The sequence below is a fragment of the Lissotriton vulgaris genome, chromosome 3_1 (assembly GCF_964263255.1).
Source record: "Lissotriton vulgaris chromosome 3_1, aLisVul1.2, whole genome shotgun sequence".
Classification (NCBI taxonomy): domain Eukaryota; kingdom Metazoa; phylum Chordata; class Amphibia; order Caudata; family Salamandridae; genus Lissotriton; species Lissotriton vulgaris.
Genome location: NC_141689.1, coordinates 1414716254 through 1414742239, shown reverse-complemented (window position 1 = coordinate 1414742239; position 25986 = coordinate 1414716254). Strand labels below are relative to the sequence as shown.

Genomic DNA, 25986 nt, shown 5'->3' with positions numbered 1-25986 from the left:
GAACCTCTTGACCTAAAATTGCAGGGCATTTGAAGAACTGAAGTGGGCGATTCCCATTATTAACGTGAACAGAAAATTGTCCACACCTATAGTGTGTTGAATTACTTCAAGGAGACAAACCCATTAGGAAGGTGTCACAATGATTGCCTCATGTTGTTATTGATTTCATTTGAGATGTCATCAGTGAATCCATTAATGATGTAATTTAACATGTTGTGAGTGATGTAATATGAGAGGTCATAAGCAGTGCTTTGCAGAGGAGTAAGTTACAGCTAGCTCAGTAAACGATAACTGGTGAATTTAAGGGCCTCTCTTTGTTTTAAAACAATATTTTTTCATATTATATAGTACTAATTATAACTTCACATTAACCTTTGTTTGTGCAGTAAGAATATGTAAACATATATGATATATAACTAACATTCAGTAAAATTCCAGCAACATTTTAAGAGAGGACTATGTTTTCGTGATTTTATGAGTGCAACCTTTGATATGAATGCTACATTCCGAAATGAGTTTCACAGCCTCTCCACTGCCTGTTTTCAGGCCTTGTGCTTAGAATTTAAAAAGCTGCATTACTTTGTGATGGAAATTAGATGGCATGGTGTAAAAGCCACTGAGTCTTGCCAGTGAATTCCATCAATATCCTCATTCTGATCTGACCATCCAGAAGTACTACAATATGTCTCTTGGCAGATTACAAAACAGAGTCCCATCTGGAGAGCACCCTTCTGAATTCATCTGGACATCTCCCACTCTTTTTACTAACTGGGCACAAGATATGATGGACAGGGAAGAAAATCTGTTGCCAATCTACATGGAGAAAGAAATCAAGCTTAGGATGTGCTACATTTCTGCATTATTCTATGTTTTATATATGTAAATCATATTAATCCATTCTACTGCTTACATTTTCACCAGCTTCTAACAGCTGCTGCTACTACACCAGCCAACCTTCCCATTTCAAAATGGCTGTCTCACATTTGCTGTGTGAAACCTATTATTGCAGGAAGTACATCCCAAAGTCATTGGCAGTGACACCACAGAGGCGTGCATAACAAAGTATCCCATTCAAATACATTGAAAGCAAGAGGCAGAATCCAAGACACCTGTGACTGCTGATGCTCTCTCCTGTCGTTGCCTCGCTACGCCAACCGCACGCACATGCCGAATGTCCTCTCTTCTTTCGATAGGAGGGGAAATATCTGGAGCCCAGTGGTTCATTTGTAAAAAAAACAGGGCTGGGTCTCTCGTCTGGAGCTAGATTGCACCAGCCCATTTCTCCAATTAGCGCTGCTTAAAACAGAGCCAACTATTAACCATGATAGTGGGGAGAGGATGTGGCACAATGGTCAGTGCTGCCGACTTCAGAACTGGGGAACCAGTCTTCAGTCTCGGCGTCGACTCAACATCCCTGTGATTCTGGGCAAATCATGTAATCTCCCCGTGCCTACTATAAATGAATTCATCATTAACTGTTGCTCATGAAAAGTGCTGGTGTTGATGATCAAGTGATGGTGTTGAGCACCGGAAATCACCAGTTCAAATTAAGCACTGCTAGACCCAAAAGTGACTAATACTGATCATGTTCTTCTGTTATGCTGGGCCTTAGCCTCATGAGGGCAAGGTGATAGGTCTGCGAGATAGAGCACGGGTCCCTCAGAATCCATGAATGACCCACCATCCATCCCCTTGACATGCCGCCTTTCACTATGCCTGTGGAAACAGAGAGCTTCCGGACCAAAGTCAAACACTTGTGAAAAATAAAACGACAGAATAGACATTATCCTATCAACTTTGAATTCCATCATAATGGGCTTCTAATGAAGTCTTTATTTTATGGTAACAAACAATTATTGTCTTAAATCACTGTCCTTTCTATGCTCCTTGCGGCAGCAGCCTCCCCTGGTTTATGCACCCAAGTGCATTGAAGAGCCATTAAGGCTAAGATTATAACTGAGCGGCTAATTCTGTTGTGGGTGCAATCTCCTTTTTGCACAAGGGCTAATTGCGCGTGTACTATTTTTCACGTGCAAATTATGGACACAGTGCTATTTGCTCACACGCGATTGTCAGGTAAAACTTGGCAGGAGACTTGTTGGCAAACAGTGTACAATTCTAATTTACACAATTAGGAATTTCACACCCTGGAGCAGGCACCAGTGTGCAAAGTGTGGAATTTCATAGCCAACAATGTCCCTGACAACTTCAACCTGCTCTAAACGGGTGGGAGAACAGAGCCGGGATGACATTTGCACAGAGGCAATTTGCACGAGTGCAGCAGATAACACATGGGAAAACATCGTACGACTTGCAAGCCTATTTCAGGCACCAATGGGAGTTTGTACCTAGAATATAATTACCCCTCCCCCCTCAGTAGTAATAAAGGCAATGGGCCCGATTCACAAAACTAACTTAAGACCAAATCCTAAACTTACTACTTTTGGTATTCACAGAAGTTAGGATTTGTCTTAAGTTTATCTTAAGACAAAATTAAGACAGACTTAAGACAGACTTAAGTTAGGATTTTGTCTTAAGTCTGTCTTAAGTTTGTCTTAAGACAAACTTAAGACAAAATCCTATTTTCTGCGAATACCAAAAGTAGTAAGTTTAGGATTTTGTCTTAAGTTAGTTCTGTGAATCGGGCCCGTAGTATTCATAGTGCCTCAGCTCTGCGCTTCTTTGAGCATTCATTGCTGCAGCCTTGGATTGTTTGTGATAGTGAAAAAGGCAATAGTTTACTATATGGATTTACGTGTTAGGGCTGACTCACTAGGGGCCAGGGAGGTCGCACTTCTGACTGCCAGGCAGCAATGGCGGTGTTTTACTCAACTCATAAGGGAAAAAGACAGAAAGTGTATGCCACTAAATGGGGCAAAGAGCATAATGTTCTGTTTGGGAATTAATAAAACAATCCTATAGTCTACATTTCACGAACATACTAGGAGGATTACTTTTCAGGTTTTGAAAATATTCGCAGTAGAATTGCATTCTCATAGTGAACAACAGACATCATGAAACCAGGAGTTATCGGAACATTTCTTTAGAAAGCAAAACTTGTCCATAATAACTTGTGTGCCTTCCTACTTCAGATGCTTGAAAACAATAGATCACCGAAATGTATCCATCCAACATATATCACTCCTACACATATTTCTGTGTCACAGAACATGCTAGTCCAAATCTATATATATCTCAAGCACATCGACATGACAGACCCTGATGGTGAATATAGTGAAACTATTTACTTCCTTTTACCTTGTGTCCACATGACTATAAAATACAGGAATATGCAAATGGCTAACACGCAAAGAAATATCCAAACAAGCAGTGCTTAATTTGTAAAAAAAATAATAATTGCCAGGGCTCTGGTCAGGAGGACACTGCAGGGTGCACCCCAGTTACCCCTGCTATACTGTCAATCAGTGCTTTAAATGGGCCGGTGCTCACTGGTACTGAGTACCAGCACTTCTAAATTTTCTGCCTTTGAGTACCGGAACTTTTTCTTGGCTCAAAGAGAGTACCGGTACTCATGGGGCAGTAAGCCAACTCCGTGCAATTTGGCTTGTAAAGAAAGAAGTGTGACACAGCTGAGGAGTCGGGCCGTTTTCGTGAAGCACTCGAGTGCTAATCTTTTACAATCTGCTAATTGAGCAACGCCCATATGTATTCAAAATCAGAGCAGGCATGGCGTGGAGACAATTGCACTGTAGGTGTGCGAGAATGCCTGCTAGGAGGCACATCTCCTGATTCAAAAGGAAGAGTAGGCTTTCTGCTGGCATAGCAGAGAAAGGCAGCACTTGATTAGAGCCGGATCGAGGGGAAAGGTGGAGGTGATGACTCTGTAGCACAGCTATGGGGGTGGGGGTGGGGGAAAGGTCGGGGAATCAAGCTGTTGTAATGTGGACATCAGAATATGCGATCCGAAAACACATGAACTAAATACCCTGTCTGCGTGCAAGTGCTTCTATGTTCCTGTGTATGTTCTTCTTGTATGCATGTTGTCTGCAGTGTGCATATCTGCAGACCAATTACACCAGTGCTTTAAATTGAAAAAAATAAGTGCGATACTCACCTGAGATGTGGTTCTGTTTAGAGTTTACCGTTCATTACCTGCCTGGGCCCCCTAACTCATTTATTGAAAGGCAAAAGGTAGTCCATGTGGACTGGGCTTGTGTCAAGCAGAGGAAACAGTACCCATGTTTCCTAGTGTGTGTATGATCGTGATAGAGGTTAGTATTCTATCTGCCCTGTTTCATGGAGCCAGGCCCACGTTTTCATGAAAGCCGCCACTTCTGTGCACGTATTGCACCGTTCACCACACAAATTACGACACACATGGTTTTTTTCTGTCGTGCCTTACGAAGACACCCATCTTTGAAATGCTGGTGCAGTTTAGAAAACATGTTGAATGAATGAATGAATGATTGAAGAATGTACAAAGGCCGCAGGTAATCGGCAGACTTTTCTCCAGCTAGTCCCATAGGAGGCGAGTTTGATAATGGTTTCGGTTGTCTTCAAAGGCAATACATTGTGGCAGATTTTTGTGTCGTGCATGCCTGTTTCGCCACTCCGGAATTTCGTTTCTTGTTGTGCTCAAAGTGACCAGCAGTATGTTGCTAATCTTTCTGTTCTGTGCCTCTGGCCCCGTCCCTTAGCACTGCTCGTAGCCCCACCCATGTAGCCCCTCCAACCCAGCCCCCTTATCCACATCTCAGGTGAGTACCTGCACTTATTTTTTTCCATTTAAAGCACTGCTGTCAATGATAATAACAACACAACTACTAATCATCAAACTCCTATAAGTGTGACAATTTAGACTATTTCAGGCCCCAAAAGCTATTAGAATAGCTTGGGTGGCAGGTAATAGTCTTTTTAATGTATATTGAATTAATAATTAACTGTTGTGGTCATCTCTAAATTTTCCAGACATTGCCACCTTGTGGCAGACTGTCACAAACGCTGGTGTTCACAATTAAAGGCCGGTGCCGAGCACCCGGAACCACCTGCTCAAATTAAGCACTGCAAATTACTCCGCCCGTGGGTGTTACTGTGCTCAGTGAACGTGACCATGTTAAACTAATGCCACAGAACACCTGTTCATCGGTAACTCTTCCAAATCCAAATAACTACTTTCCGTTGGTATTGCAGCCCGTAATCCTGCCCTTTGTTGGTGTGTTGTAAAGTGCATGACTATGACTTGCTGTGCACAGAGCACATGTTTATGAGCTGGAACACATTTTCCCTTGAAGGTGGATTAAGTAAGGCGCATTTTTTATTGGTTTTTGACTTGGACATACATCTCATGCTAAGACACATTTTGACTGTATCTTTTTCACAGTCATGCATTGTTTTTTTGTAAAATATCACTTAGATTAATATTATCCATAACGGTATAAACTATTCAAGTTAAATGATCAATCCTTCATATAGCAGGAATGATCAGATATTTACACTCTCCCTGTCATGCTCATTAGGAGGTGTCTTCCCATCAAACGTATAGGAGGAGTTTACGTTTTCTTGACTTATAAGAACCCACCGCACACATGCACAAGACATGCACAGTACAGAACACAGAAAATAACAAACAGATGCAACACAGGCCTACTGGAGAGTGATGTCATTCAAAGTTAAAGGTATGTACCGGTATTACCACTGTATTGCATTTCCAATCGACAGATGAGCTCAAGCAGAATCTTGATCAAATACTTGAGAATCAATTGCAACACTCCAGGAGGTGGAATGATTCTGGTCAAGGGTGCACAATGCTAGAACTCACTATGCCACATCGAACAAACATGGCAGTCTTCTAAAACATCTAAAGAGAAATTTCTTTATTGAGGCCCTCTCCTCCTTTTCAATTACTACTAGTGCTTCCGGCTCGTATTAGAGGGAGGGGCCAAAATGTAACCTAACCTCTCTGAGGCACCTCTTTTTGGAAACTGAGGGGCATATTATCAAGGGGGTTTATCTCCACTTTTTTGGCTTTAAAGGCCAAGAAAGCGGAGATAAAATGATCTTCCTATTACCTAGCTGTCGCTAACACCTGTTAGCGACAGCTAGTAGGAGATAGCGACCATCTTTGGCCCCACTTTGCATGTCAGTGATATTTATCACTGATGACATGCAAAGTGGGTGTGCCAAAATGTTAGCGACTGGAAACAGTCGCTAACATCGCTATCTCCTGTTACCAACTTTTGGAGATATTTGCGCTAAGCGCGAATATCTCCAAAAGCTAACACTTGCCCCATAGCAGTTCTTAGCCATGTTATCCAATGGTAGGTGGATAACATGGCTAAGAGCATTAGCTCGGTAATGCATGAATATCGCTGACTTCACAGCGATATTGATGCGTTTCGGCCGATTTTTTTATCGCGTAGGAGATAAACCTTGATAATAGCAATGCTCCTAAGCGATAAAAATTGCCGCAGCTCGGCGATGAAAATATCGCTGCTAAACCAACATAGCGATAATTATTGCTAGTTGTTGGTAATATGCGCCTGAGACCTCCCTTCTTCTACGTTTTCTACAGCTAATAACTTGCCAGGTAAGGATGGACAAGAAAGATTGGACTTGCATAAGCATATTATCACTGGGAAGTCACAAGACTAAATAAATACATAAAAATAAATAAAATACAAAAGCATGCATGCTACACACTTGTGAGTTAATAAAGATTATATGACACAGAAACCATTCTACCAGGAAATCTCTTCAGGGTAGACCACATATATTTACGAACAATTTCTTACATGGCTTCATTGTCTCAACATGAATAGCGTGTCATGAACCTCAACATTGTGAAGTGCCTTGTGTATATGCAATTTCAAGTCACATTTTGAGTATTTACTTTGTAAATCATTCAATATTTACTAAACCCCTATTTCTTGCGTTTACCTAGAGGTACACAAGTTGATAATCTCATTTTCCAATTACCATAACCATGAAGTGAAGAAATGTTAAACTAAATGAATATCATCATTATCTGCCTGGTGAGAAATTTCATAGATTATGGAGTGAAACATGCATTTGGTACATCCTGATTCATAAATCAAACACTGAAGGAAAATCCTTCTCCTACCTCGCAGCCAAAGCCTGGAACACCCTCACTATTTCCCTCCGGCAATCTCTAACATTGCCCAAGTTCAGGAAGGACCTCTAGTCATGGCTCTTCGGATGACCACAACACTGAACAGAGCCGCACCAGCCAGCGCCTTGAGACCCTCACGGGTGAGTGGTTGCACTTTACCAATCCTGATTGACCGATGTGAAATAAAGAATTAAAAAAATCAGGCTAGCAATTCTTTTTTGGAAAGGGATCACAAATCAGATATCCTAGTGGCTCATTTTTCCAAGAAAGAGCTTTGTGTCTGACATTAAGTGAGAAGAGGGACAAACTCATCAGAAGAAAGAAAAAACTCTTCTGCCTCTTGGCTTCAGGTGCTGGGATTGCTTTCCATTGAACATTAAGCAGGAATGTAAACCATAGAAAGGAACGTGCCCTAACCCCTCCCCTGCTGATGACGGAACCGCTCTGTCATCAGCCGCGGTCGCGCTGTGCTGATGACGGAGCGGTTCCGTCATGGCCCGGCCGCCGCGCCTGCGCGGCGCTGATATCGCGCCTGCACGGCGCGTTCTATTGAGCGGGCGGGGCAGTGACAGAACCACTCCGCCATGAGCACAGCGCAACTGACGCTGGTGACGGAGCGGTTCCGTCACCTGCATGTGCCCGCCGCTTGGCCGCCCTCCCCTCTTAGCACTGCAGCGGAATAGCCGCCGCACTGAAGGGGTTAAAGGAACTATCCAGTGCAGAGAAGACAACTTTGACCAGTCCTGCATCTCTATCATGCACCAACGTAAGACATTCTAGCAATTTTGTTAATTTGAATATGTCAGCTAAGGTTGAAATAACCAGGCAATCACGTGGTTATTGCTCTAGTGTCGCTGCCAGGTTACCTCCTCAAACCCAGGGATCCAGAAGATGTCGGAAGGAAAAAAAATTGAAAATCTCTGATGTTTCCTCGAACTGAACAATTGGAACACATTGCCCGACAGAGCTAATAAAAAGGTGCCAAGACCTACCTGCCACCACCTCAAAAAGGAACTTCCCCGGGCTGTCTTCATTGCAAGGGTGCTCGACCACTCGGTTTCCAGGCAAGATTATGGTCCCCTGAAAAATAATTGACAAGTGAACTGGTGAGAATACTTCCCATAACCACCACTTGGTCCTCTACCTCATCCAGAGTAAACACAATTAGGGATGATACTTTAATCTCACACAAGTAAATATCAATTTTGAACAATAATGGCTTAATTACGATGGCGGGCGGACATCGCCGTGGTCTCGGGACTGACTGACCTCTGGTCGGCGGTCCTGACACCACCGTTACAATATGACTGCACATGGTGCAGTTGCATACTCCCATTTCCCTATGGAAGCTTGTGCTGCAGTCGTAAACCGGCCGTACCACAAGCTCCCGTGGAGATATTGGGAGCCTGTGTAAATCCCAGCACCACGTGGCAGGCACAGTGACGGTGCAGAGATTTACAGGGGGGCACTATAGGTGCCTCCTGCCCCCAATCGGAGCCTGCAGAGACATGGAGTCCCTGCTAGGGTCCCCCAAAGCGACTTTCCGACAGGCTATTCATGTCGGAAACATGAAAAGCCTGTTGGAAACCAACATGATAATCCCCACTGCGTAAACACAGAGCATAGGGGATTATGAGTGGCCTCCGACATGCCGATGGGCTCCTTGAGCCCGTCGGAAGCCAGTCGGCCCGACCGGCCAGTTTCAAATCTGACAGCCTTTATCATAATAAGGCTGATGGATTTAAAAGCTACGGTGTGAGTCAGAAAGCCTCCGACCGCGACTCAAAAACTAATAGACCCCAATGTATCTAAATATGCGTCCTGTAATTGACAGTAGTTCAAGTGGTGAGATGAAATACAAATAATTCTATTGGGTGCTCTTGCTTTGTCCAAATATTTATTCTGATAATTATCCAAAGTACAATATATTTGCTAGAAAAGAACTAAGCATATACTGATTTTGCTTCTAACTATTCAGTGAGACATTCATACGAAAGCCAAGCAAACATTTTTTCTTGCAATGACATATTCCGAATGCGACACTATTGCTGGAAAATGAGACAATGTTGTTTTTTGTTACAAATCATTTTTGTGCAGAAGAAGCATGCAAAAATCCATGGAGCAGCACGTTTGAAACGAATCATTTCTGTACATCTTTTTAAAGATGTTAATTCATAACTCTCTATTTTAAGTATTTGTCTCTGAAAATGTCGACAACAAAAGAATGTCAATTTCTTGAATTTGGCGAGATTTTGGCCACAGCTCCTTAACCCTTTCCGTGCTAGTGACGGAACCACTCCCTCACGAGCCACGGGCGTGCTGTGCTCATGACGGAGTGGTTCCGTCACGCAGCGGCCGCTCCGCCCATGCTGCATCAATTCCGAGCCTGCGCGGCTGAATTAATGTGCGGGCGGGGCCGTGATGGAACCACTCCGTCATGAGCACAGCGCGCCGGTGGCTCGTGACGGAGTGGTTCTGTCACAAGCATGGCGGTGCCACGTGACCCCCCTCCCCCCCAGCGCAGCAGCAGAATTACCGCCGCGGCCAAGGGGTTAAAGTAGACTAACATAAAATTCCTAATTTCGTATCAATTTCGTAGCAAGGATGCCATCAGTCCTAATGCAAGGATGAAATGGGCCGCCTTGGCAGTAGTGGCTCCTGGAGGGAGTGCTGCGGGCAGTGGGGCGGGGGAGGAGCAGGGTGGGGCGTAGTAAACAACGGAATACCGCTGAACAGAGGTATGTAAACAAATAAAAAAATAAAATGAATTTCATTGCACTCCCTGCATTGCCAAATGCTTTGCAGCGCCCTCAACGAAATTCATTTTATTTATTTATTTGTTTACTTACCTCCGTTCGGCCGTATTCTGTCGTTTACTACCCCCACCCTGCTCCTTCCCCGCCCTGCCTCACCGCCCCGCAGCACTCCCTCCAGGAGCCGGTACTTCGCCTTGTACACTGGTTTGTTAGTAAAAAAAGAACCATAATTGGATGTAATAGGCCCTTGCCCTCCTGAGTACTGGTGCCATCGCACCTGCTGCACCATTGATAGCTATGACCCCTTTTCACACCACTGTACTGGACTCTAAGGATAACTCAGCAAATGTTTTTTTTTTTAAGAATATGGCATTAGAGAGGGGAAAACTGGTTGAGCAATGTGCCTCCTGTTTGCTTCTACAATCCTAGCATTCCGACCCATTGGACCAGATTACATGCATTGTACTGGTCACTTTGCAGTTTTGCACTGCTCTCCAAGCCATTTTGCACCAGCATTTGCACTGATCGAACAGTGCAAAATAACATTTGCATTTACCGATCAGAGCACAAGCAACATTTTCACCAGCTAAATGTTACACTTTACACTGGTGAATCAGTGGAAGTGCCTTTTACACCATCATCAGTGCAATGCTTGCAATCCTGCTCCTGATACTTGTTGAATGGCATTGTCAGTGAATTACATTCTCGGCTTCAGCACCTTGAAATAGCTACTCCCCGAGTGAAATAGTCTTACGTTTGTCAACAATTGTTTGATGTGCCATGAAGGTAAATACTTCTGAATTGCTCTTTGTGGGCTCTGCGACACACTGATATTTCAGTATCTTGCACAATAATACACACTCACTTTCTCATGGATTAATTATGCAAACGCAGCTGCCCCCCCAAAACGCAGCCTCTAGACACCCTTGCGCTCCAAGTACCAGAATTTATAGAACATCATTTGAAACACAAGTAATAAGCTAACAAGATGTTCTCAAAGCAGGTCATAATACTGGAATGGGCCAGATTTCTTGAATATCCTATTTGTTGCCAATAGAAGAAAAATATGTTTAATGGGTGCAATAGAGTACTATGGGTTCTCTCACTGAGGGCCTTATTATGAGCACGGCGGTCCTGGGACCGCCATATTCATGATTGCGATCTAACAGCCACCACCCTCGCGGTCGGACCTCCATATTTTGATGGTGGCGGGGAGACCCCCACAAAACTGTTGCCACTGCCAGGGTCCAGGATCTTGCAGCGGTGGCACTGGGGAAAGCAGACGGGAATCGAAGCCGGCACTGCGGAGCAGATTCTAAACTACCTTTCCACCAAGCATTTCATGGCGCGGACCCAGCCATAAATGCTTGCCAGAAAGGTATGGAAAGCGGCACCCAACAGGGACTCCGGCCAAATCTGCCATGGAAGTGTGTGCGAAGGGGCCACATGTTAGTTGACCTAACGGCTAGGGCGCTCGACCTCGGACCTGGGGATCTGGGTTCGAGTCTCGGTAACGACGCCAAAACCTCCTGTGATTCTGGGCAAATCACTTAATCTCCCAGTGCCTAAAATGAATGTGTGACTGGTGATATGTAAAAGCGCTCTGATACCTGATTCGGTTCGGGTCTAGTTTGCGATATGTAAAACTCTGGAAAAAAAAAAGTGCCCCCCTCAAAAGTGCACAGTTGTGTGTGCACTCTGTGGCATACATGACATGGTGCATGCCACACCGTGCATGAATGAGCTGGAGGTGATGTCACAGCGGCGATATGGTGTTAAGGCTCTCCTATGAGCCAAATATACCCGCCGCTGTAACACTGCTGCCGTCTCACCGCCAGCCCTGTATTCAACTCAGAATCCAGTGGGTGGGTTCACCATGGGCTTGGCAGTCTTCCTGGGACTGCTGTTGTGGTGTTGCTACAGGAAGACCACCAAACACGTAATCAGGGCCTAATTATTTTAGTAAAATATGTGGGAGTCAACAAGGCGCAGGCAGCAAATTCTCTAATCCAGAATCCAGTGCTCTGAAGACAACCCTGACATGGTAGGCAGATTCCCCCTTTTGTAGACCTATTCTGTTTTACATCCAGGATTGTGGTCCAGTGTCCTTTATTCACTTTGTTAGTCTTTCGAAATGAGCTTAGCTGCTAAGTTTGGTAATTGCTTATGTGTGGCATTTCACTGTTTTCAGTCCGCATAGATTTGATCTTTCAATGCCCTATGTGTGACCCTTTGAGGGACCCTTAGCAGCAAACAGATCAAAGCTGTCATGGTAATGGTATAAATAACAGAAATTGCCCCCTTTCCGTACTATAATGATCTAAAAACGCCTTGGAAAATCTGCCACGCTTCTTCAGTGTTTTAGCAAGGTCACTTACCCGAGTCATTACTAGCACAGCATGGGCCACCTCTCAGTTGAGCTACCTAAATGTGCTTTCCGCTGTGCAACTCATATGCTGGTGAAATAATGTGAACAATGATTAGCCCTGAAGGGCATTAAAAATAAACAGGCATTAAAGCAGTCAATAACTGCCTTTTTGCAGATGCTAATCATTCTCCTTAGACTTTTAGTGACTTGCTGTAATTGCAAGTGCCCTGTGTACACTTCCACAGGTAAATCAGGAGAATGAAGAGAGTAGATTTGTCTCTGGTAGTTTACAGGCCAAGATCCATTGTTGCAGATGGGTGGTAAAGGAAAATACGCAGGCCTATTCACAAACTGCATTTTGTAGCATCTGTAGTAGTATTACAATAGTACTACTAAAGTACTATAAAATAATATTCACAAACCTATGAGTGTGAAGCTCTACTTTCACCTCTCCCATAATTCCTATGGGAGATCCTCACACATGTCAGTTTACTACTTAGGGCCGCATTATGATATCAGTTGGAAACTAATCCTCCTGAATCCTTGTCAGATTCGGTTCTGACCGACTCTTGGTCGGCGTTTCCGTCTGACCGATTATGATGCTTCCGAACACCGTTCGGAAGGACTCCCATTGACTTCAATGGGAGCCTGTGTTCCAACCCACAACACAGGCTCCTATTAGGAAAATGGCAATCTGCAGAAAACCTTGCACCCTGTCGCGGGCACCCCATGGTGCCTGCCACACTGTGCATGGTTTCACAGGGGGGTGCCTTGGGTACCCACTCACCCCAAACCTGAGGGCTCAGGGTGAAGGGGGGCCTGATAGGGGCCCAAAAAGTCTGTTTCTGACAGACTTTTCGTGTCGGACACACCGAGTCAGAAGGCAGTTGAAATTTTACATCGTAATCAGTCGGTCAGAAACGCTGGCCATTGAGCTGTATGAATCTTCTCCGACCGACTCGGATTATCCGAATGACGGTCGGAACCGATTCAGAATTCCCTTTCTGACCGCGAGCATCGTAATCAGTCGTCAGAATTGTTTCCAACCCAGTCGGGCGGATGGGTTCACAAAGTATGGTTCTGACGTTGCCAAGACCCACACTGTGCCAGTAGGGGGTCATAGGGGGATCAGGGATTGTGCCAGGTCGTCTAACAAAATGTTAAATAAACGGGCAAGCATTTATTTGTAGGTTAACTAAAGTTAAGAGATGTAGGACACCACAGTAGTTACTTTATTTAACCTTCAAATAAATGCCTGCAGGATTATTTAAAAAAAAATCTGAATATTAGTGCTGAGCATGTAAACAGCAGCTAGTGCTACTGTTCACCAGGTAGGGGGTCGCATGTAAAGTTCAAGAGGGCCACAAGCAGCCCCCGGGCCGTACTTTGAGTATCACTGGTCTAGGGAAATCTGACTGTCGAAGGCTTTCCGACCAACATCGTAATGAGGTCCTTTGTAGTAAATGTCGGAGGGACCTGGAGAGTGTCTGCAAACAGGGCATACTTACTATTAAATAGGAAACATTTTGAGAATAGCAAGGAAGGGTTTAGGGAGGGGTATAGGGAGGGACATGCAGCCAGCCACTAAAAAGTAAATCCATTGTTATTCGCAAAACTGCACCTCTAACGGTAGTGCAGCCAAAATGGCTCAAAATAGAAGTAAATGTACTCCATCTCAGAGCTGGCCAACCCCTGGTACTGCTACACCCTTCAAAAGACAATAATAGAGGTGGAGATTTTAAATAAAACTGCATTATAAATAATGTTAAAATAAAAGAAATAAAATTATATTACCTTGTCATAAAAATGTTATTGAATGTTAAAAAAAATCTAAAACAACATGTTTTTTATTTTAACTTATTTTTATAACCATTTTTGAATTTAGAAATTACTGTAATACTAATTAATATAAAAAATGTTAATCACTTTTAATTAATTCTAGATCACTTTCAATAACTATTAATAAATAATAGAAACATATAATTGTTTTACATCAGGTGGAATTATTTTATATTTAAAATTTAGCAAAAGAATGTTACTTTAATATATTAACATTATTATGTTTTAAACTCAAATGAAGTTATTAATGCTCCATTATTTTTATTTTGTTCTATGTTTGTAATAAATAAATCCAATTCATTTTAAATAATATTTAGCTTAAAAAATATTTTTTTTATTTTTTTTTTCAAATTCAATCAACTTTTTTACTTTACCCTGCCCGTTACTGTAGAGAAATCTCCACCACCAGAGTAGAGGTCACCCCTTGGTAAATTACTTTTATATATTTATTTTAAATGTAGCACAACCTGCAAAATGCTAATAAATTAATGCTGAATGAAATAATTAACAAATGTATATAATAAATTAAATTAACAGTTACATTAGGTTTTTAAATACTTATTCTCACGAAACCCACACTATTTAAGAAACCCCCAGATGTTTTTATTTATTTCATTAATTTTTATTTATTAATTATGTATTCAGAAAATACAAACATTACATGCAAAATTATTTAAATATTAATTTCATTATGTTTTTACTAATTAAAGTTACATTGATTTTTAAATTAAAAAGGGTATTAAAATATTTTATCATAAAGTAACATTTGTAATTATATTTACACTTTTGACAATAGAATAATTTTAAATATCTATTAAAAAAACATTTAAAAGTTTGAAGTAATTTATTTTTAACATGAAAACATTATTTCATGTGGGGGTTCTATTTTATGTCAGTACCTCAATTACTTTCTATGGTTAGGTATTGCAGGATCAGTGACTGCCCATGTGTGGCACTGGATTTTTCTACTGCCCCTTTTTGACAGAAGTGACTTTACACTTGTAAATTTGCCTCCAACGCCTGTTTCAGGGGGTACTGGAATGCAAGTCTACACCTTTTGAGTAACTTTACACTCATATTTTGTGAAGATCCCAAACTAGTATAGTTACTCAAAGAGTAGAAGTAAATTTGCTAGTAGTTAATTAATGTGTGTAGATGTAGCTTTGTCAATAGGCCCGCTCCTTATTAAGGATGACGTGCTATACCAGAGGAAAATGCACTGGTGGTATTTACTTCACTGTTCTATCTCTATTGTGAAGCAAATTCCACTGACTTAGGGCCTTATTTCAATGTCGGGTGGACACCTTTGTGCATTTGGGTCTGACTGACCTCTGGTCAGCTGTCCCGATGGCTGAATTTTGATGCGACCGCACATGGTGTGGTCACAAACTCCCTTTTCTGTATGAGAGCTTGTGCTGCGGTCGGAAACCAGCTGCAGCACAAGCTCCCTTACAGAATAGGAAGTTTGTTTTCACGGTTTTGCAATGCGGGGCAGGGATGACCAGGGAGGCACCATAGGTGCCCCCTCGACCCCCAACCGGAGGCCGCTGGCTGAAGGGGGCCCTGCTACGGGTCCCCAAAGCCACTTTCTGACAGGGTTTCCATGTCGGAAAGCCTGGCATGGAAACCCTGTCGAAAACTAACATCGTAGGGGGTAACATGCTGGTCCCAAATGGTAGATGGGCTCCTTGAGCTCGTTGGTAGTCAGCTGGAACCTGACAGCCTCAATTGTAATTATGATTCAGAAAAGGGGGTGGTGATGGACAGAGTTTCTGAATTAAGCAGAATACTCCTACCCAGTCAACAGATCAGGGCTTGATCCATCACCGTTTTTTAGCTCACTGCACCATCCCAGCTCAGAACCTGGCTACATGCAAATTAGTCTGTCCCTGTCCCAGTGCATCATGGGAACAGGGCAAACCAAACTACCAAGCCAATTCTTTCACTGGGAAGTAAACAAGCTTCCGGGGACCGGTTTCTGGCATTACAGCCATCATCGGCCCGGCTTGCTTGAATCCTGATGGTGCAATGAGCAAGGGACTCACATCTGAGTATACTCTTCCACGCTTATTGTGGACAAAACGATTCAGAAAAGGGGGTGGTGATGGACAGAGTTTCTGAATTAAGCAGTATACTCCTACCCAGTCAACAGATCAGGGCTTGATCCATCACCATTTTTTAGCTCACTGCACCATCCCAGCTCAGAACCTGGCTACATGCAAATTAGTCTGTCCCTGTCCCAGTGCATCATGGGAACAGGGCAAACCAAACTACTACACTACAAACACTACACCATCAGGATTCAAGCAAGCCGGTCCGACGACGGCTGAAATGCCAGAAACCGGTCCCCGGAAGCTTGTCTCCTTTCTGGTGAAGAATTGGCTTGGTAGTTTGGTCTGCCCTGTTCCCATGATGCACTGGGCCAGGGACAGACTAATTTGCATATAGCCAAGTTCTGAGCTGGGATGGTGCAATGAGCTAAATAACGGTGATGGATCAAGCCCTGATCTTTGGACTGGGTAAGAGTGGTCTGCTTAATTCAGACACTCTGTTAATCACCACCCCCTTTCTGAATCGTTTTTGGCCACTATAGGTGTGGCAGGGTATACTCAGACATGAGTCCCTTGCTCACTGCACCATCAGGATTCAAGCAAGCCGGGCCGACGACGGCTGAAATGCCAGAAACCGGTCCCCGGAAGCTTGTCTCCTTTCTGGTGAAGAATTGGCTTGGTAGTTTGGTCTGCCCTGTTCCCATGATGCACTGGGCCAGGGACAGACTAATTTGCATATAGCCAGGTTCTGAGCTGGGATGGTGCAATGAGCTAAATAACGGTGATGGATCAAGCCCTGATCTTTGGACTGGGTAGGAGTGGTCTGCTTAATTCAGACACTCTGTTCATCACCACCCCCTTTTCTGAATCATCAATTGTAATTAGGCTGTCAGTTTTGAAACCGCGATGAAGCTCGGAAAGTGCTTTCTGAGCCTCAACTTAATGATGCCCTTAGTATTTTCTCAAGGAATTGGAGGATCATCCATTATCAGCCAGCTCTAAATCATTGTCCTAGATTGCCTGGCCCCCAGTGAACTAAGATAGTGTATGTGAGGCATTCCTTTCTTACCAACTTGAAAACTCTAGATATCCTCTCTCCTTTTTTGACTTTGCCATTCACTCCTCTATCTTTCTTTGATATCTACCTTCAGACCAGTTTGGCATCCCATCCTTCTCACTTCACTCTCTATTTCTCTAACTTGCATAATCCCCACCACTCTGTCTTCCATCACTCCATTTTCTTGCTTTTCTCTTCCTTCAACTTTCTCTCCTTCCATACTCTCCCCACTTCTACAGGCTCTTCTTTCTTTGCTATCTTCCTCTTTTCTCCACCTCCAATTGTCTCTTTCCCTTGTCTCTCTGTTATTGTCTTTCCCAACAGCTCTCACTCCTCTCTCATACTTCGTTATATCTTCTTCCGAAAGGTACATCTTCATCATTATTTATAGTGCTGTCTTTTGCCTCCTACCGGAAATACATATTTTACAAAATATTAAGCATAGGATTTAATTTGATAAGTAAAAAGGTGTACAATAGTTTACTAAAGGGATGTGCCTTAACTACAACTAACAAAAAATTGTTTGATACATCATAATTGTTAGGTGGTCTTAATTTCATTTTCTGGAATCTGCTACTCAAGCACAATTCAATATAGAGCCCATTGATAAACACTTGCTTGCCTATGCATTGTTATGCATATTTCATGCAAATGCAGATGCCTCTCCAAAAATACATCACCCTCTCAATATCCTTATGCTCCAAGTACCTGAAGCTAAGAAAATACCTAAAAAGTGACAATGTCTAGTACCTCTGAAAATATGTCATAATACTAGCTGTGCCTAGAATATTTACATTTCCTATCCCGTTTCATTAGAAAACAAGCACTGACAAAGCAAATTCTTCCAGCCTTCTGGTAGAGAATGTGTTTAATATTAGATGGATGACTTTGTTTTTGTTGCCTCAAGTGTCCAATAAATAAAATCCTATAACGAAGCAATATTTGGGCGAGTGCAAGTCAAAGTCCCTTTCCCTAGTAAAGTTAATTTGTAACCTCAAAGGTGACTGTTATTAAAAGGAATCATAACTCACAACGTGTTTTGTAACTGGTAAACTAAAAAATAATACACAGTAAAATATTAAAATATTGCATAGTTAATACTTTTGAGAAAGGGACAGTTTTATCATAGCATCTGCAAGAAAGCATATATGGGTCTTTAATTTGTGAATAAAAAAGCAGTAACTCCAACAAAATGTTATCTTGACAGAAAAGTAAAGCAAATTAACACACAGGGATAATTAGTAAATAACATTGGGTCTTAGAAACAGGCTAAGGCATTCTGACAGTATGAACTTCCTAAACAAAAAAAGCAATGATCTGGCGATTCAGATTTCTTTGTGTCACCACAGTAAGTATATCAAAGAACAAACACTGTCTTTAATATAAGAAAAAACCTATTTAAGTTCATGACCAAAACCTAATGGGAACATAAATGTAACAATGTAAGCATCTGTAAAATATCGTGGCCTTGATGAACCACCACTATCACTCCTTTTTATTGTACTTATTTGAAGAACTGATAGCATGGGGGCTTCCATTGAGCTAAAACTGTCAGTAGTCAAACAAAATAAATGTGTAAGAAGACATATTATTAATGCAATACTCTCCTTCTGTGGTTGTGAAATATCATATGGAAGTAAAAAATGAGGAAGTAGCAAATTCTATAATAATGACAGATATGTAAATATCACTGTGCCAAACTCTCCAGAATGCGGTATGAAGCAGCCAGGCATGGTAGACAGTTGGCCCTATCAACAGAGCTATTGTTTGTTGTATATGAGCTGCGTCCCAGATTGTTTGTCATTTTCATGATTTATTTCATGCTTGGCATTCCACATTCATTATTTTGTTGGCATAGGTCTACTCAAACTGACAACAATGATTGAAACAGCCGGGAGATGAAGTGGAGGGGTGGAAACCAGTAAATTCCTGTCAAGTGCAGATTTACAGAACAGGCCAGGCAATGAAAGCAAACTCTATTCATTCTTAGTTTTGTTGATCACTTAAAAACAAAAACAGTTGTAGATGTGGAGCTGGTGAAAGGCACAAGCTTGGTAGCAGTTGAAACCATTATGTTGAAGGATGCCACACACCAATTTGAGTAACCTCTACATGGAAGATGGAATAGTAGAGTGGTGTGGCTCACTGGTTAGAGGCGGCTGACCCGTAAGCAGGGAATGGTCCGGGACCAGGGTTCAATTCCCGGACGTGGCAGGGTCGTGGACCAGGGTCAAAATGGACTCGATAATTCTCGCCTTGGTACCTACTCTAACCAGGGAATACACTTGGCAACTCTGGGCATTAAGCTTGCCTCATCTCTACAACGGCCCCCCCCACAGACACCGGGGATGCCTGGTTTCACCTTGGAGATACCCAGAAAGGGACCATCTCACAGGAAAAACCAGGACAGGTTCCCCAGCGGTCTTTCAGCGCCAGGATACTCTATGGAGTCGCAGTGCGCTTTACAAGTACACCCACATTTACATTTGGACAGCCTATGGACATTAAAAGGTATTTCAACCTCAAAGTCCTTGTAAAGCTTAAATATTCCTAGAATTATTAATGGAAAACGACAGCAATCATAGTTTTACATGAGATTTCACATATGTAACTAGAGTTCATTCAATCTGGAGAATTTTTGTCTATGATGAAAACTGCGCACTTTAGGTTTAAATCAATGAATTGTCATGATAAGATATGAACTACCAGATCCCTTCCTTCGGTAAGAAGTCATTGTAGGGAGTGGGATGTTAATGAGATCTTCAACTTTTAATGAATTTTATCATGAACATTATCTTCTAGACAATTCTATTGAAATTATATCATCATTCTGCACTTTAATAATTCAAGTTTTAAAGGTACCTAATAGCGAGGTTTGATGTTTGAAAGAAGACTGAAAGCACTTTATAAACTATTTTGTATTATATTAGCTGCACAGCAGTATGTTTAATTGATACTTGTTCTGTATTATTGATGAGGCCACTCTAACCAGTAGTGGATTAATGAATTCTGGATACTGATGTTGATGTTTGACAAGTGCTAACTTCCTTGGTGATACGGATTTGTATTTTTAAATGAACTCCTACTGGTTTATGGTGCGCAATAAAATAAAATAAACATATCAGGCAATGCCATCTGATATAACTTTCTCAAAAGAACCAATCATGCCAATAAGCCTCATCATTGGATTGTCACCATAACAAAACCAGGACAACTACATTTTACAATACACTTTACCCCAAGGCAAGTCTCAGGCATACAATCAGAAGTGATAGATAAAAAAAATTACAGTCGAAAAAAACAATATTCACTACCCCTCTAAGATAGTAAAAATGAATTATCAAAGTGCAAATCTTACACCCACAGGGCTTTTTGGAAAGGGAAACCAGAGGAGGAAATGAACCCCAAAAGCCATTACCCTTCTATCATAATATATGAGAATCCTTTTAACACACTATGGGGCCCATTATGATGTCGGGCGGATTTCCCCCACCAGGCTGGCGGTGGCCACTGCCGGCCTGACGGGGGCAATCCGCCCGACATCATCACCTGAATTCCCCCCGCCATATTAGGATGGCGGGGGGACCGCGGCGGTCGGAAAGACCGTCCGCCGCTTTTCCACCCCGGTCGTCTTGCGGCCTTGGCGGAAAAGGAATAATATAGTGGCGGTGTCTAATAGACACCGCCAGACATATTATGATGGACCAAAGAAACATTCCTCAGAGGCATGCTCCTCTTTCTAAGTGTGCTGCAGAATGCAGAAAGCTTAGTGGAAACAACAAAGGGAAATACAGCTATTTCTCCTTGTTGCGCCTCCCTTGGGGATGCCCAGCATTTTGAATCATTGCCAGGTTTACCAGTGTTTACAAATCTGGGAAGGCTCCAAAATATGTGGATGGATACGTAGGAACACAAACACTCCTGTTGTAATCACCTGTAATAGCAATGCTGTAGTTGGTACCTTCCGTTCCCCCCCCCCACCTTCCCTGTACCTTGGTTTCCCCTCCTTAGAATGTTGAGCATGAAGCTCAGCATAGAACGTTGGTGAGGCAGAGCTGACTGCTGGTGCCTGAGGACTGGAAGTAATAAACAGCTCATCTTCTCAATTGGTTTGCTGTACATTTATTTAACCCCTTCGATGCGTGTGACAAGGTCAACTCGTCATGGGCGTTACCTGCGCTGTGCGTGTGATGAGTTGACCTTGTCACGTAACGTGGGATTTTTCAAATCGCAGCGCTCAGCGGGAAAACCGTTAGCGCGCATGCGGTTAACAACTCCACCCATGGAACACCTCCGTGGGGCAGAGTAACCTAATGCAGCGATTTGCGATGCGTTGCGTAACTGCAGATTTATCAAGCCACCTGGGGCCACAAAGCTTTGATAAATCTTACTGTACTGTTGTGTCACCCTCATGTCCCCTTGTGTGGTGCAAGAGCGACACAACACGTTGATAAATATGCCCCTAATTCTTCTGCCCACTCTTTTTCGGTTCATCTCCTATGGTATAAAGACAGTTTGACCTGAGTAGAGACACTTTTACAGTAGAAATCCTAAATAGTATAATTGGTAATGGAAATACAAAAATTCCCCTGAGGAGTTCTTCTTTATACAGGGAAACGTGAATAAACTTCAAGAAGAAAAGAATGGCGGGAAAATAGGAAATGTATTGGCGAAGTAAAACGTGGAAGAGAGACACGGAATTGTGAACAAAACAGGCACAGTCGGCCTCATGCAGGCACTCGAACATCCCCCCTCTTGTTATCCTCGCCATTAGGGAAAGACATAAAATGAGGTAGTAAAGCCTCTTTTCCAATGACGTACACAAACCAGCCCTGGGAGTAACTGAGAACAAAAAAGCGATTTTCTATTAATGAGAGGTTTTATAGGCGTCTAAGCTTACTAGACAGCATGGAGCCATAACAAAAACGCAGGTTTTAGTTTCATCATTTGGACAGCTGAATCGGTTGCCCTAGTAACATTTCAAAACAGGAGGCTCAAGTAAAGTGCTTTAGGATGAAACTGTCCTCAGTTCCGAATGCGGTGGGGTACAGTACCTTAACATGCCATGGTAACAGACTGCTGACAGCGTTTGGGCAGAGTGACGTGGCAAGGACCTTCAAGAACTGAACCATGGGGCTCGCAAGTGTGGGGGTGTTCTCTGCAGCTGTAAGTCGTGTATTTGCCATCTGATAGGCTGTGTAGCCCTTTTCGCAGGGGCGGCTCTAGGCTAATGGTGGCCCTGGGCAGGGAGCGTAGGTAGGGGGCCCTGGAAGAGGGGGTCCGGGCGGGGCGGAGCGCGGAGGCCATTGAAGAGGCGGGATCAGGGTGTTTGGAAGTGGAACAGAGCCGAAGGCTGCCAAATCCCTGCCAGGGGCCGCCACGCAAATATAGATCCATCCTCATAGGATTATTATATTAAGGAAATATATTGGTGTGGTGGCCCCTGGGGTTTGGTGGCCCTGTGCAGGTGCACAGCTTGCATATGCCTAAGGCCGGCCCTGCTTTTCGAGTCTGGGCCTCCTATTCCGAGTGGGTCTGGGTATTTCTCGTTGAACGCAGGGTTCTGTTTTTTCGTGGTAGCTCAGTGAAGATTGGTTTGCCCAAGGTCTTGTCTAGTAATGTTTACGTTGGTTAATGGTGCTATTAAGATGTGTTCGATCAAGGTACAGTGAGAATGTATTATGGGTATGCTTGTGTGGGTCTATGTTTGTGGTTGCATGTTAAAGGGCTTGACCAAAGTGGCGGCTCCTCTACTATGGCGGAGGAGTGTTGCCCCCTCTGCTGAGAGCCAGATGAGGGAAAGGGGAAAAACAAAATGATAATAAAACCATTTTATTATCACCTTATTTTTCTTTCCGTGCTCGCTAGAGCCAACCAAGACTGGATAGGGCAGGTCCATGAGCGGCCCATGCAGGCAAGAGTGGTGAGGCGGGGTGGGGAGGGAGTCGACAGACGACAGCGTGGGATAATTACATTTTAAAACAGGAAAATCACTTATGTTGTGGTCGCTGCTTTGCCGACATGCCCAGGCTCTCACTGCCTGTCTGAGCACCAAACCACACCACTCAGACCAATCACAACGTTGCATTGCAGCATTAGGATTAGCTATGGGGAGCCTGGGTGTGCTTCCTGTTCCGGCTGGAGCATGGACCACTGAGTAGAGACCGACTGGAGTGAGGGACTATGGAGGAGAGACAGGGCGAGGAAGCGGCGTGAAGGTAAGTTCTTTCTTTTTATTTTTATTTTACAGCCACTTGCTCCATATCCCTCCTCCACCAATCGGTGCCGGCCACCACTGCTCTTAGAAGTATGTATGCACATACCAATAAAGGTCATGCAACGAGAGGGCAGTTAAGGAATATGAATTGAAGTGCTTAGGTCTCACCTAAGACAGCCCTGTCTGTTGCAAGATATATTTTTACCTTAGAGTGGGCTTATAGCCTACCCATTGCTTTATTCTCATTCTAAATTACTTTTTTGTATTACCCTGTTCCGTGGATTTTCGTTCCTCTTTTGGTTTTTGCACCTCCTCTGGAGCATGGACCCATTATTTGTGTCTTTCCACTGCTCCCTTTTCAGGTGCTACTTTTTCCTTTTTGGTTAAGCACTCTACGAGAGTGCGTGTGCTTCTCAGCAGTCTTCCTCAAGTGCGCTGTTTTCATCTTTCTTTCCCATGTGTTTCTCACCTTGTTTCTCTCCTCAGTTGCCGTTCTTGCTCCCAACACGGCAGCCCGCGGTCTGCTGCTGTTCTTGGTTTCCCACCCCTCAACCCTTGTCTGGGTGCTTTCCCATCCCCAGCCACCATCCATTGTGTGATTGCTCCCCAATCCTTAATCGTCCACCTTACATGTGAATAAATGAATGAATATGAGATTTATAATGCGCAAACTTAGCCCGAAAGGGCATCAAGGCATTTCTGCATTCCCGCTTGCCCACCCTCTGTTGTTTATATGCTTCCCTAGCCCATGCCCTCAGTTGCCCATGTACATCCCCATTGTTGTAGCTCGCTTGTCCTTCGCTCCCCACCAGCATCCTTTTCTCCTGCCCTCCCTACGTGTTACCTGATCCCCTGCCTGCTTCCTATCCAAACCTACTCCCCCATTTGTTTTAGTTTTTAAGCACATTAGAGAGTATATTCTAATCTATCTCAATTTAGTAAATTAAATAAACAAAAAATGCTTGTCTCATTTTGTAGGTAGCTGTGTCATAGCACTTTTATTTTACATGATTTTCAGCTATGCTGCCCAGCAGCCGCTCAGCTGTATAGAAGGGCTCAAAAGCATTGCCAAAGCAAACAGGTTTCAGAGGCGGGGCCTATTGGCTTTGACAATGTTTGTTTTCCTCTGTTGTCTTGACTGTGTTGTTCAATCCTGCAGTATCCAACAACACACTACTGGTCAGCTGAACAGAGTGCGGCATTCCTGGGGTGTTAAGGAGGCAGTTGAATTAAACACTGACATCTCTTTGGTATTTGTTTCTATACCAGAAGGTCCCTAATGCCTGTTGTAGCGCCTACAATACATAATGTAATAGGCCTTTCAATGCATTTTTATGTCACTAAAGTGATTCGCAGGGCGTCGTGCACTACAATGAAGCCCCACAGCAGGCTCCTCGTGCTGCTCAACCAGCGTGTAATTTCCAGAATAATATCAGTTTTTCACAGATATTGAGTAAAAAGCCATTAAATAATTGAAGGTATGAAAACGAATACTTTAAAGCTGTAAGTAACAGAATTGGTGTCATCCCGTTTCCCTATAAAAACATTTATTTTTCACCGTTCTCTTTCTTAAGCGAGCTGAAGAGGCGCTTTATTAAGAGAATGACCTAGAAACGGGAAACACCGAGGACATTCAGAATTACTCCAGAGAGTCCGAAAATGGAAGGCAGTAACCTGGACTTCAGTGACTGCTTAATGATACAATGTTCGCGTTTAGAGGTCGGTAGAAGGAGCGCTTAATTTGTGAAAAAATATGAGCTGGCGCCCTTGCCAGGAGGCTACTGCAGGTTACACCTCGTATTGCCCCAGTCAGCACTGCCAATTGTATCGTATTGTATTGTAATTGCATCCCCTGGTGATGCGTCAAAGCGCTTTTTTCGGTGAGTAGCACGCTACTCCGGAACCCAAAAAGGTTTAGTGGTGAATTAGTATAGTGAGATATGAAATTAATTACAGCGGTGGTGGACGTTAGTCTGTTATTTGGATTGAACATCAAAGAGGAGGGAGGAAGAGGGAAGGTTTTGCATTTATATAGCGCTTGATTCACTGAAGAGGTTTTAAAACTTTTCGGCGAGTAGCATGCTACTCTGGAACCAAAAAGGATTAGTGCTGAATTAGTTTCGGGAAATATGAAATTAATTTGATTTGAGTGGTGGGCATGTTAGTCTATTATTTGGATTGTAAAATGAATAGTGCACAAATAGAAGAAGGAATGGTCTAGAAGGTTTTTTTTGTATTTTTTGGAGTTCATAGCAGTAGGAAGGGGTTTGGGATGAGAAAAGTTGAGGGAAGGGTTTCGAAAGGCTTGTTTGGGAGATCTGAATAGTAAAAGAGGTATGAGATGATGCAAGGAGGGGTATAGGAGTGAAGAGTCTAGAAAGGGTATTTTGGGGATCATAGTAGTGGTAACGGGTATGGGATGAATGGGAGAGTCAAAGTAGAGGATATAGTGAGTGAGGTATAGGGTGAGAAATGACAGTACCAACACAACTACTCACCATTACACTCCTCCAAGTGTGGCAATTCAGATTATTCCAGCCCACCAAAGTTATAAGAATGGCTTTGGGGCAGGTATTTGTCATTTTTAAGGTATATTGAATTGGCAAAT

At 43.1% G+C, this 25986-nt stretch overlaps 1 protein-coding gene across 1 annotated transcript in view; it reads right to left on the bottom strand.

The window, feature by feature from the left end:
- Positions 1-25986, bottom strand: part of ARHGAP24 (Rho GTPase activating protein 24) — a 1593044-nt gene that overhangs the window by 798498 nt on the left and 768560 nt on the right. The window contains exon 3 of the mRNA XM_086961877.1: positions 8083-8170. Coding sequence (XP_086818003.1) covers positions 8083-8170 — 88 coding nt within the window. The remainder of the gene's footprint in view (positions 1-8082; positions 8171-25986) is intronic.